At 34.4% G+C, this 12,505-nt stretch overlaps 1 protein-coding gene across 1 annotated transcript; it reads right to left on the bottom strand.

Moving 5' to 3' along the window:
- Positions 1-7,114: 7,114 nt before the first annotated feature.
- Positions 7,115-12,117, bottom strand: LOC120072642 (Golgi apparatus membrane protein-like protein ECHIDNA). Its single transcript, XM_039025062.1, has 6 exons — positions 11,915-12,117; positions 11,395-11,451; positions 11,107-11,310; positions 10,935-10,994; positions 9,791-9,917; positions 7,115-7,562 (listed from the first exon to the last, which is right to left on the bottom strand). Exons 1-6 carry the CDS (start codon positions 11,927-11,929, stop codon positions 7,474-7,476), a joined length of 552 nt encoding a protein of 183 aa, XP_038880990.1. The 5' UTR covers positions 11,930-12,117; the 3' UTR covers positions 7,115-7,473.
- Positions 12,118-12,505: the final 388 nt, after the last annotated feature.

Below are 12,505 nucleotides of genomic sequence, written 5' to 3'. Positions count from 1 at the left end.
GCCTGGAGTTAATGAAGAAGAGGAAATGGAAAATGTGTGAGCATGAAGAAGATGGATAATGAAAAAACGTGTTTTTCCATTTGTGTTTCGTTTTTCCAATTTTCCAATTTTATCTTAAACTCAAAACTTGATTTTTTAAAATCCATTTTGATTTTAAAACCGAAAAATTTAATTTTATAAAATTAATTTTTAAAATAAATTTAATTAATGTAATATCAAATATTAAATTAATTTTTACACATATCCATCTTTATATATTTAAATCATATTTAAATATAAATTCTCCTATTCCATTTAATTCTCAAATTAAACACATAATTATATCTAATATAATTACTAATTTCCTTAATTCTAATTTGAACATTTCAAATTAACTTATCACGCTATTCTAGAGCTAGTCCAATACGAGCTAGTAGGGGGACCTCGCGGACCTACAGATCATGGGCTCCAACGATCCGAGATTAATTGGCTAAACTCATTAGACCAGATTAATCTCCATTCGTTAACTAATGAGTCACTCCACTAAAGCCCATAGTTGCACTCCCCTCACTGTAGATATATTATGTCCACATGATTTTACCATAATCAGCAAGTCGATCCTTCACAAGTTTTTTGTAATAACGGCTGGGTCAAATATCTGTTTTACCCCCGAGATTATGTCTTATTCCTCAAGTTCCTACTGATTCTTTAATGAACAACTGGTTTGTGATCCAATCACTAAACCAAACTCTCTCAGCCCAATGAGAGGGTGGGGCCCCTTGTTCAAGACCTGGATTTAGTACTTGAAAGAATAACTTTTCTCCTATCCCTAAATCGAGTAGACGTGAACTCCGTCTTACATCCTATGTCCCCAGCTATCTATTAGGTTTTACCCCCGAAATGGGAGGCTTATTGAGCCCGCGCTATTGAGCCAACCCTCACCTATGCAAATCTAAGAATAATCCCAAATAAACAGGAGTTCATAGTTAGCTGAGGATTACGATCGAGTTACCAAGGTCATCTAGATGAAATAGTCAGCTTATACAGTAAAAAGCGTTATAAAGTAAGAGTGACTTATTTCTTGGTTCGATCTTATGCAAACTCATTGCATAGGACGCCCCTACTCCTCATGTCATAACATCTATGAATTAGGATCACATCGTATGTAGCACTTTACAACTCTTTGTAACAACTACAGAGTAGACCGCATCCAATAGTGTTACCAGAATACGGTACCCAACCTTATTCATGTACTATAGATCAGCTTGACTATTTAGTTGAACATGATCCACTCTTATGTCTCCGCATAAAGTTCAAGTACTCATGTAATAGTCATGGGTCTTAGTTTATTGGATTTATACTTTCATATAGTTTATAAACTCAATAATAAGTTTATTGATTATAGAAAATGTTTATCATTTTACAAACTGTGAGTTTTAGGACATAAAACTCAACACTATCGTCTAGTTCTTGGAGCTTTGTCTACGTAATTAAACTGCCATCAGGTAAACGACAAAAGAGTTTTGAAGCCTCAAGCATATAGCCTCCCCTGACTCTTGAATTGTTCTTGACCGTTAATTCTGAGTAATTTGTGATTGCAAACGAGAAGATCATTGTTATCTAAGACAACAAGTAGTATTAGAGATCAAAGAATAGTTCAAGACAGATCCAAGATTTGAATTCTTGCATACTTCAAATCAGATAAGTCAATCTTGAAGATCAAGAATGACAACAACCAGATATGAAATTGAGAAGTTCGATAATAAGACAAACTTTAAACTATGGAAAGCAAAGATTAAGGCAGTCTTGGGACAGTAGAAGGCACTACTGGCTATTACAGACCTTGCAAAATATCCTGAAGCACTCACTGATGCAGAGAAAGAGACAATCGAGGTAAACACTTATGGAACCATTATCTTAAATGTTACAGACAATGTTTTAAGGCAGATTGTTGACCAGCCTACTGTTTATGCCCTCTGGAACAAATTGAATGAGATTTATCTCAACAATACCTAACAAAGCTTTCTTGAGGGAAATATTTTTCACATACAAGATGGATGCTACAAAGTCTCTCATTGATAATTTGAACGAGTTCAAGAGACTGTCTTCTGAATACAGATCAATAGGCGACAATATTGGGGAAGAAAATGAGGCTTTCATATTGCTTAACTCTCTACCAGAATTATTCAAAGATGGAAAGACAGCCATGAAGTACGGTAGAGAAAGAATCATCACAGAAGCAATCATATCAGCAATAAGAGTCAGAGAATTAGAGTTACAAATGAGTAAGAAAGATCAATAAGGAGGTGAAGGCTTATTTTCAAAGGGGAAAACAAAGAACAACGGGAAGAGGAAACAGAATGGTGGTGACGAGTCCAAGATTAAGTGCCATTTTTGCCATAAATGGGACACATGAAGAAGGACTGCTATGCTTTGAAGAGGAAGTTGAACCAACAGAACAAGGGTGGAAAACAGGTCGAGGCTGCTGTGGGGGAGAATTCCCTTGTGTATTCAGATGCATTGGTTGTAATTGAAGAAGGTGGAGAGAATAATACTATGGAGACTCAGGACTAGATGATAGATTATGCCTGTTCAGTCCATATGACACCATCTAAAGGACGGTTTTGCACCTATAAGAAGTGGGATGGAGGGCTGATCTACATGAGAAATAACAACACCTACAAAGCTGTTGGAATAGGATATGTATCTTTGAAAATGCAAGATGGTTCAGTGAAGTTGATTAGGAATGTGATGCATGTTCCTACATTGAAGAGAAATCTCCTATCTTTGGGGATGTTTGATGCTATTAACTATGAGTATAGAGGTGTTGGAGGCACCTTTGAAATAATTAAAGATTCAAAAGTAGTATTGGTGGCAACCAAGGTGAATGGCTTGTATGTCATCAAAGATTTGCAAATGGCACATTCGGCCTTGATGACAACTGATGAAGAACCCACAGAAGATGAGTTATGGCACAAAAGACTTTCTCATATCAATGTGAGAAGGCTGCAAGTACTCTCAAAACAGGCTTTCCCACAACATTTCATGCACAATCCATGAAATGTCGTGGAAAAAATGCACGACTAGCATTGTTGATAGAAACCATCCGATCAAACACAAACACCAGATTATCGAGTTCTCCGATACTGCATTTCAAGTTCAATATAAACTATTTTCATGATCGATCGGTTTCATTGTCTACTATTGCATATGCTAGTGGGTATAATTGATTGTTCTCGTCTATAGAAACTACAACCAACATGGTCCTTTTGTACTTTCCTTTCAAGTGCGACCCATCAACAATTATCATAGGCCAACAACTTATGAAACCTCTAATACAAGGCTCTAATGCCATAAACATACACTTGAAATGCACATCATCTTCAAGTTCGTTAGGATCTAAAGGCAACACTAGGGGGGTGAATAGGGTTGACTACCATTTTTAAAAATAATTTTATCTTCAAACAATGCTCAATAAAGTTAACCCACTAATTTGATTAAAGAAAATTTATGCAAGACAAAACTTAAATCATGCAAGCTATGATAACTTCAAATTTAAAGACAATTTAATCAAGGATAAATTTAAATAACACACTAAAAATTAAATCATGCAATTAAGAAAGATTAAAAAATAACCAAGACAAGAAGCAAAAAATTGAAAACCAGAAATAAAAGAGAGAGAGGAAGAGAAAACACCGAGAATTATAGTGGTTCGGAAAATTGCCTACTCCACTCTCCAAGACTTCTTCTTGGGTATTTCACTAAGTTATCCTCTTGCAGATGAGGACCAAACCGACACACGACCCTCTTTTTCTTAGGCTAAAGAGAAACCCAAGATACTTTTTACTAGTTTAGGATCAAACCAATTTCTTTTTCTCACAACCCAATGTGTACCCACACCTTAATACAATTCCCAAAAATTAAAAGAAAACCTCACAATATTACCTCTTGAAGGCTAAATACACAAGTTGAGCACTAAAAAAAACTCACAAAAATAACTCTAGGCTAATTTAGGAGCAAGGAGGACAAGAATTTGAGAGTAGAGAGAATTGGGAGCTTAAGACTTGATAGCTTTTTGGTGTGTCAATGAAGAGTAAAATCAAGTTGAATTTATAGGCGAGGGGGATAAATTTTGGCCATTGGATATGTTTGCAAATGAAGGGTGGAGATTGAATAAAAATAGAAAAGGAAAGGATTTGTAATTAAGAGAGGAATTGAAAAGGAAAGGATTTGTAATTAAGATAGGAATTGAAAAATTGGAATTATTGAGATTTGGAGAATAAAAAAGGATTTGAAGGATGACAATTTAGGAAGGAAATCAAATTTGAAAAGGCTGAAAAATCTTAAACCGCGTCACGTGTTGCCATACTATTGATCCGCAGTCAATTAACGATTTCTCCTCCTTTTCCTTTTTTTTTAAATATTAGCTGCCACTTGTCATTATCTTATTCGTCCACAGTCGCCACGTCACTGCCACATCATGTGCCACGACATCAAAAAGTGATCGATTGGAGCGTCACGTCATCTGCTACGTCATCAAAATTGACCGTTTGTGTGCCACGTCAGTCGCCACGTTGGATGTCATGTCAGCAAGGTGCCACGTGTCACTGCCACGTTAGATTTTCTCTCCAATTTTTTTTTCTTATAACTTTCTCGTTTGAACTCCTGCGTTGGAATCATCTTTCCGAGCTCTACAAGATAGTAACTCTGAAATACTAAAAATGTTAGTACAAAAACTTTGAGTTTGTTATCATCAAAATACTTGGTTTGATTGAAGCCCTAAAGCTAACAGTTCGATCTCAAGCACTGTACCCAGATTCTCTATTTTTAACGCTTCCTTATAAGCATGTAGTATGGAGTAAGAATATTTTGGAGTACCTCTAGTGAGATCATATGTGGTTTCCTTTGCACGCCACGCTTTATTATGTTCACGCCATAATCTCTCCTCATATCTTCAAAGATATGACAAGGTTTGTAAATACGTCCTATGTCTGTAAACTTATCTTTAATCAACTGACCAACAACCGTAGTAGTTGCTTGTCTATGGTCGTGATTCAGAATTTCGATGGAACATGCGTGCGAACTACAGTACTTTGTGATCTTGAATATATCAGATCCTTCCATTTTCACTGCACGAAGGCTTCACTTACAAGTCTCCCCAATACTTTGACAGTGAATAAAGATTTGGTTGACTTCCTGACCCTAAATTCAAAATTTTTATTGATGGACAAAATAGATAATCGCATTTTCAAGTCCTTTTTACTCAAAAATAGTTGACCAACTTCAACGTCTATCCCGGATGAAGAGGTACCAGGCATAATCAACTCTCCCCTATGACTTGAAGACACAGATGGTGGAACCACTGAAGCTACTGTAGAACAACGTACATCTCTATGATCACGATCTATTTCATTCAATCCTATTGGTTGCTCATTAACATCCACTGAAGGACCACAACGTTTCTCTGGATGACCACAATCTATATAATCAAATCTAGATGATCTCACATTACCAATAACTGAAGTACAACCTCATTCTATATCACCATAATTCATTGAATTCAATCAAGCTAGATTAGTGCGGTCGTTGTCTAGTAATAATGTTGATGGTACAGTGTTGTTAGACAATGGAATATCATCTTCTTCCCGACGAAACTCATATGATTCCTCGTATTGTCTATCCACAGTCGTATCATCATAACTCACATTTCCAAACCTCATTCTAATATTTTCGTTCTGATTTGATTTTAGCGTTACAAATAACTAAAGTCTAATAAGCTCTTCTCGGAAAAGAATGAAACAAACATCATCATCATTTCTTATGTATTGGGGAGGGGCTTCATATTCAAGCTTATATTTAACTCTCATTATAGGATCAAACTCTGAAGAACTGAAATTTGTAACCCTGTAAATGTGAGATTTAAGTTCTTCATACTTTAATGTAACAGGCACAATGATTCTTGTCAACTCTCCCCCAATATACGAACTTTCATTCTCATCTCAATCACCTCCATACCAAATAAGTAGACACTTTTTTGTCATCCTACAAAGCAAGAGAATATTTTTCATTAAGTTGTACAAGCAATTGAAGTGTACTCTCGCTTTCTCTTAATCTCGCTCTCTCTCTTAATCTCGTTTTTTCTTAATCTCGCTCTCTCTGAAGTGTACTCTCGCTTTCTCTTAATCTCGCTCTCTCTCTTAATCTCGTTTTTTCTTAATCTCGCTCTCTCTCTCTTAATCTCACTCTCTCTTAATATTGCTCTCTCCCAAACTCTTGCTCTCTCTCACACTCTCGTTCTATCTCTCGCTCTTTCTCTCCCAATACAAAATTTTGTAATGCTCAATTTCTACCTTTCCAGAAATAACACAACAAAATTAATGAAACAAACTCAAAATAATGAAACACCGTTCTAAAAAATCTATTCCATTTTAAAAAAGCCTCATCTTAGAAATCCCCGTTCGAAAAAACTCCGTTCAAGAAAACACCATCGAAAACTAGAGAAGTAATCACCATTGGAATGGAGTTTAGAGTTTAAAGACACCATTGTATTGTATTTAAGTATTATTGATTTGAGACTTTAGTCGTGAAAGTTGTCCAATCATTCGTACACTGACGAGCAATCACATCAAACTAGGGAGTTTAAAGTGAAAGCGAGAGTGTTTAACCAAACGACAGCGAGACTTATAACGTGAGGCACTTATGAAGGCAATTCACATAATTTGGTATGTTAATGATGTCAGCAAAGGATCAATTAACATTATATTTTAAGAATGAGTCAATTGACATTTTGGACTCAAAAAATGGATAATCCGTACAAATTCCCCTTAATTGAAGATAGGTGACATGTATTTTTTTTTTAATTTATTTTTTTCAATAAGAGATAGGTCATGTTATCAGGAGTCCAAACTTTTCGAGTCATTTCCAACAAAGAGCATACTTAACTTGCATCCAATTATATTATTACAATACATTAATCCAAACACTTTTTGTTAACAATTTTACTATGATTGGAGAATTTCAAAAGATAATGAAATGATAAAGATATCGTCTTTACGTAAAAAAAACAAAAAACAAAAAAAAAACAAAAACAAAAAACGAAAAAAAAAAACAATAAATAAATAAATATGCACAGCCATTTTAGTTGAACATGATGATAAAGCATGCGTATAAAATGTTTCTTCCATTGGTTGTACCTAGACTATAACTATATGGATATACCAAAATTAACGTTTTGTTTTTCCCTATGGTTCACTTCATTGGATTTTCACACTACAAAACATTGGAAAAAAAGGAGTTGTACAAAATTATTCAATATTTTTCTTTGTATATCAAAAGAGAGAGAGAGAGAGAGAGAAACTCAGAAGGAACCCCAATCCAACCCAATAATACCTAAAATAATGCACATTTACATGCCATGAGAGCTGCTACTCAATATATCTCTTGTGCCATTGCATTTCTTCTTCCATCTGCTTTATTTCATATGCTATGAATGCCTCAAACAACACTGAAAGCTGATTGTAATGTAGAGGAGAACTGAGAAGCAATGGTCTGAGTGGCAAATTGCTGAAACTGCTTCTTGGCATCTGAATATAGTACAAAAGTTGCAATAATTTTAGTCAAAATCGGAATATCTTCTCCATGCGTAATAAGTCTTTTAGAAGTAAAATGTAAGGAAGAAAGGTGAAAGGTAGTAGTAAACTGTATAAGAACTCAAAATTTGAGTCAACATAGAATAACTAACTGTACATGGGAATATCTTCTCCAACCCTAATCAGTCTTAGAAGGTAATGTTTATTTCCTTGAAAATGTAATCCATCAATGGTAATCTAAAAAGTTGACCCCATTTGATTACATTTGTTGTTGTCTACCCGTGTTCTGTAATCGTAATGAAAAGTGTGGCCCATAGCCAAATATGTAATCAATAAACACAATCCAATTGCAGAGCTAAGGATAATCAATCTAATTGCATTTGAAAATTACATGAGATCTACTAGTTTTTTAGATACTTTTGAACGATTTTCCAATTTTTTCCCTTCGTTACTATTACCGTTTTAGATACGATTACTATTATAGTATTAAAATTATGAATATATCACAGTTATTCTTACCATTACCAGTTGACTCTAAACGGTATTGGTCACGGTAACGATAAGAATACAATGATACCAATCAAAGCAAAGTAAACAACCTCAACCATAATCAAATTATATTTGTAAAATGCCCAAGTAAACTTCATCAAAAGCAATCCAATTACATTTGCAATTGATGCCTATCACAATTGATCCATCAATGGAATCCCATTATGATTACACTAATTTTGAATATAGATTGGTAATCATGGCCTAAAATATAAAGAAGAAAGGGGAGGGTAAAGTAATATAATGCATTAGTACAAAAATTTGAGTCAACATAGAAAGTTTATATAATGACTACTGTTGGTAACACCATGAGCCCTATGGCTCCAAATCATGGTGATGATTAGTGTAAGAAAATACCCTATGAACTTCCCGATGCCAATAACCCCGTTTGAAAGTTGTTTCACATCAATGCACAGGCACATATTTTCCCCAGTGTAATATGAACAAAAGTATGAATGAAAGAGTTAATCGTGGGATGGAGGTCTTTTGGCATTTTCTTTAACTTCAAGCTGCTTGAAGCTGCCATGCCCAGAAGCGTGGAGCTGCTGTTCATCTTTTGGTTGGTCTTCCTCTTATGTTCAAGGATTAAAAAGTTCTATGGCTACATCGGATTTAAATTATTTTTGGGGAAGTGTCTGGATTTGGAGATCCTTTTGGGGATTTATAGGATTTTATTATTTGTGGATTCCTCATAAGATTCCTTGTCTTAATTTCTTTGTAATCATCAGATTATTGTCCTTTAATCACACACTTTTAACTCAATGCGATTTTACCTCATTTTAAATGTTTCATACTGTCCAGGCAACTCGTTATGCTTCCTTATAGAAAATATAATTGTTGAGGGGTTCATTGAAGAAGTCGATGCATTGGAGATATTAGGCTCTAACCATATATATATTAGTTTTTTTGTATCAACATGTATATCTATGTGTCTAAGGGCCACACTACAAGTTACTATGGCCCACAAGCAGCATAAAGGTCAAAATGACAAACAAAACAGCGATACCTATCAACTCATATCCTCACATGCTGGTATACAAAGACTACAGTAAGTATCCTTTCCATGACGAAGATTAAAGCATCAAGTAACTCAATATATTCTAACAACCATCAAAATATAAAAACACTGAACAAATTAACAAACAGCAGGCAGGGTTTCACAATGGTCTATCTATGATTCTATCTCTTGAAGTTTAAAAACAAATTTCTAAGGCCCGTTTGGTAACCATTTTTTATTTTTTGTTTTTGGTTTTTGTTTTTGAAAATTAAGCCTATAGACACTACTTCCACCTCCAAATTTCTTCATTTGTTATCTACCTTTTACCAATGATTTAAAAAATCAAGCCAAAATTTGAAAACTAAAAAAAATAGCTTTTAAAAACTTGTTTTTTTTGGGAACTTGGCTAACAATTCAACAATTGTAGTTAAGAAAGATTCAAATCGTTGTAAGAAATGGAGAGGAAATAGGCATAATTTTTAAAAACCAAAAACAAAAAAAGACGAAATGGTTACCAAATGAGGCCTAAAAGCTTCAAAATATGTCAGAAGCTTTTTCTTAGAAAAGAATTCAGAAACTATTACCGACAGAGAGAAAACGACAATAAATCAGGTTTTTCAGTGCTTGTACAACAAACACTATAGGATTTTCATAGCTCAAGGAACTTATTACTTACCTTTACGACATTTTGTAAAGCCAATGATGTTTGCAACGCTCAAAGTCAAACAAACTCCTACGACAAGGAGATAATCAGCTTGAAACTTTATCAACGAGAATATGCCCAGCAGAGTCCATGCAACTGCCTGTTATTTATAGGTTCAGAAGTATGAGGTACGCATGAATATTGAAGATCATAAGAGAATGATGGAACTACGAAAAGGACAATTTAATCCACTGATGAGCCAAAAAATAATAATAATAATAATGGAACCAAAACACCGATCTTTGTCGGTGAAGATGTGGTAGTTCCTCTCTAACCATAGTGACCAAAGGAAAGCCCATTTAGATTAGCCATAAAACCATAATGAGCAAAGCACAGTCCATCCTTGATTTTCTTTCTTTCTTTCTTTCTCTTTGCTTTTCCCTTTTTCCTTTCTTTTATCTTTTGGTTTTCCATATATTACTTTAATATGGAAATGTAAATACCTCTTGCATGGCATAAAACATATACGCTTTTGAGACTTACGGTGATGACCCTACAACATTTATTCAAATCTATCAGTTCTAAGGTAAGTGACTAAATTTTTCTATATTTGCTTCTTGGAATAAAAGTAAATTCCAAAACACAATTATTTTCTAAATAACAAAATTCTTTTACAAGTTATTATCGAGAAAGAAATGGCTCAAAATATTAAATCTTTTGAATCCAACTATTTTCCTTCGTTTTGTTTTATTTTCTTTTTCTTTTTAAGCCCATTGTTCATGTTTAGCAAGGAATGGCATTTCTTCAGTGCAAAATAAATAAAATCCACAACATACTTTGAGGGAAAACCAAAACAAAAAAATTGGTTTTTCTCGAAAACACTCAAATAATCAGGAGTAAGTAATTACTTTAATTCCCCCACCCTGCCACCAACAAAAGATAACATAAAATTAAAGTGACTGGCCTGCCTCAAGATTTACTAAGCTTTAGACATGTATGTTAACTCTTAACTGCAATGAATAAATCATTATTCTCTTTCAGGAATCATGCCTGCTGACATTCATTCGTGTCTGTAGGATAGAGTATATTTCTCAAAATCATCTATAGCTTGTTTGATAAATTCTTGCAAACACATAATCAAATCATCACAATATTTGGGATCATAATACTTTCTTACCGTGAGGTACAAGGTCCACCAGAACAGCCAGGAATCTTTTTTGTTCATCCGAGACAATGACTAAAAAATAACAAGGGATCCATGTTCATTAGAAGCGAGAAATAAGCATTTAAATGTTTCCTGGTACATAAATGAGAAGCAAATTCTGAAAACGTCAGAACTAAACACTGACCTCTTGATCAAGGCTTTCAAATTTCCACACACTCTCACCCAGATCATTTATTTCATTCCACCACCTTAAACCAACCAATATTCGCCCACTTACATTCTTCACGACCCAAAAGTCGAGAGCAGCAAGAAAAACAGTCACCACAAAAATGATAACAAAACTATTGAAAAAGAGAGAGGAAAGAATGTAGAAAGCCAATGCTCCAGCCTGAAAAAGAAGAAGCACGATCACATAAATCCCAGAGATCATTCAAGAATGAAGTCTATTAATATCATAGTAACATAACCTTACCTTAAAAAGAACATGAAAGAAACAAGTCCTCGGGTTAGCATAATTTTCCACAGGTGACTGCAAAAGAGGGATCACATGAGTCAAACAATAGCAATAACTCTGTTATAGACCTTCCCAATCTAGAAGCCCAACGGAACCCCAATTCATAACTCATGCATCACAAACTAATACCCAATAATGCGCTCAATCCTATGCTTCAAGATAAAATGTGGGGAGGTTCTAATTTCATTCAGCGAAAATCTAAACCAGTTGAAATTCAACCATTGCTAATTTGAAAATCCTCCATAATCTGCTTATCGTCAGCTCAGATCTTACATTAATCACGAATTTTGTTCGTTCAACAGATGTGAACATTACCCCCAGCCGGAAGTTTCCGATTGGATCTAGCACTGAACAAGGGTAAGGAAGCGAGAAAATGCCTTACCCAGAAGATTAACAACATTTCTAAGCCAGAAAAGATGAAAATTAAAGAAATTGAAGATGGGGAAGGTCTAAAAATGCTGAAATTAGTGAAATGAACCTGGTTCGGATCCATGATCGGGAAATTGGGGAGAATTTGCACGAAGGAATTTGCGGGTAAGTGTAGAATTTGGCTGATTTGTTGCAGAAATAAAGCGAAAACGCCACCCCCTCCGTCGCTATGCGCTCGCCGAGGGAAATTGTACCACCACCAGAATCAAGAAAATATTTCACACCTTCGTTTAATTTGATTCGATTTCGACTCCATTTTCCGTGAAAATTTTATTTTATTATTGTTATTACTATTATTTTAATTTCTTAGTCAATTTAATTTCTCTAAGCACAAATGAAAATAGTAAAACATCTAGTCAATTTTTATCTCCTAAAAAAATATAGAAAATTACTAAAATATATATATATATATATATATATATATATATATTCAAATATAACAAAATTTTACCATCAGTTTGTGATAGATACTGATAGAGTATCAACCACTGATATATGTTTATTAGCGTTTATCACAGTCTATCACAGACGGTGACATTTTGTTATATTTGAAAATATTTTCAGTCATTTTATCATTTACAACAATCAACTAACTTTAAATTTTATTAAATTAGAAATCAAAACCTAAAACGTTTGAGTT

The sequence above is a fragment of the Benincasa hispida genome, chromosome 3 (assembly GCF_009727055.1).
Source record: "Benincasa hispida cultivar B227 chromosome 3, ASM972705v1, whole genome shotgun sequence".
Lineage (NCBI taxonomy): Eukaryota > Viridiplantae > Streptophyta > Magnoliopsida > Cucurbitales > Cucurbitaceae > Benincasa > Benincasa hispida.
Note: the sequence above shows the minus strand (reverse complement) of the source record. Positions and strands in the feature narration are given on the sequence as shown.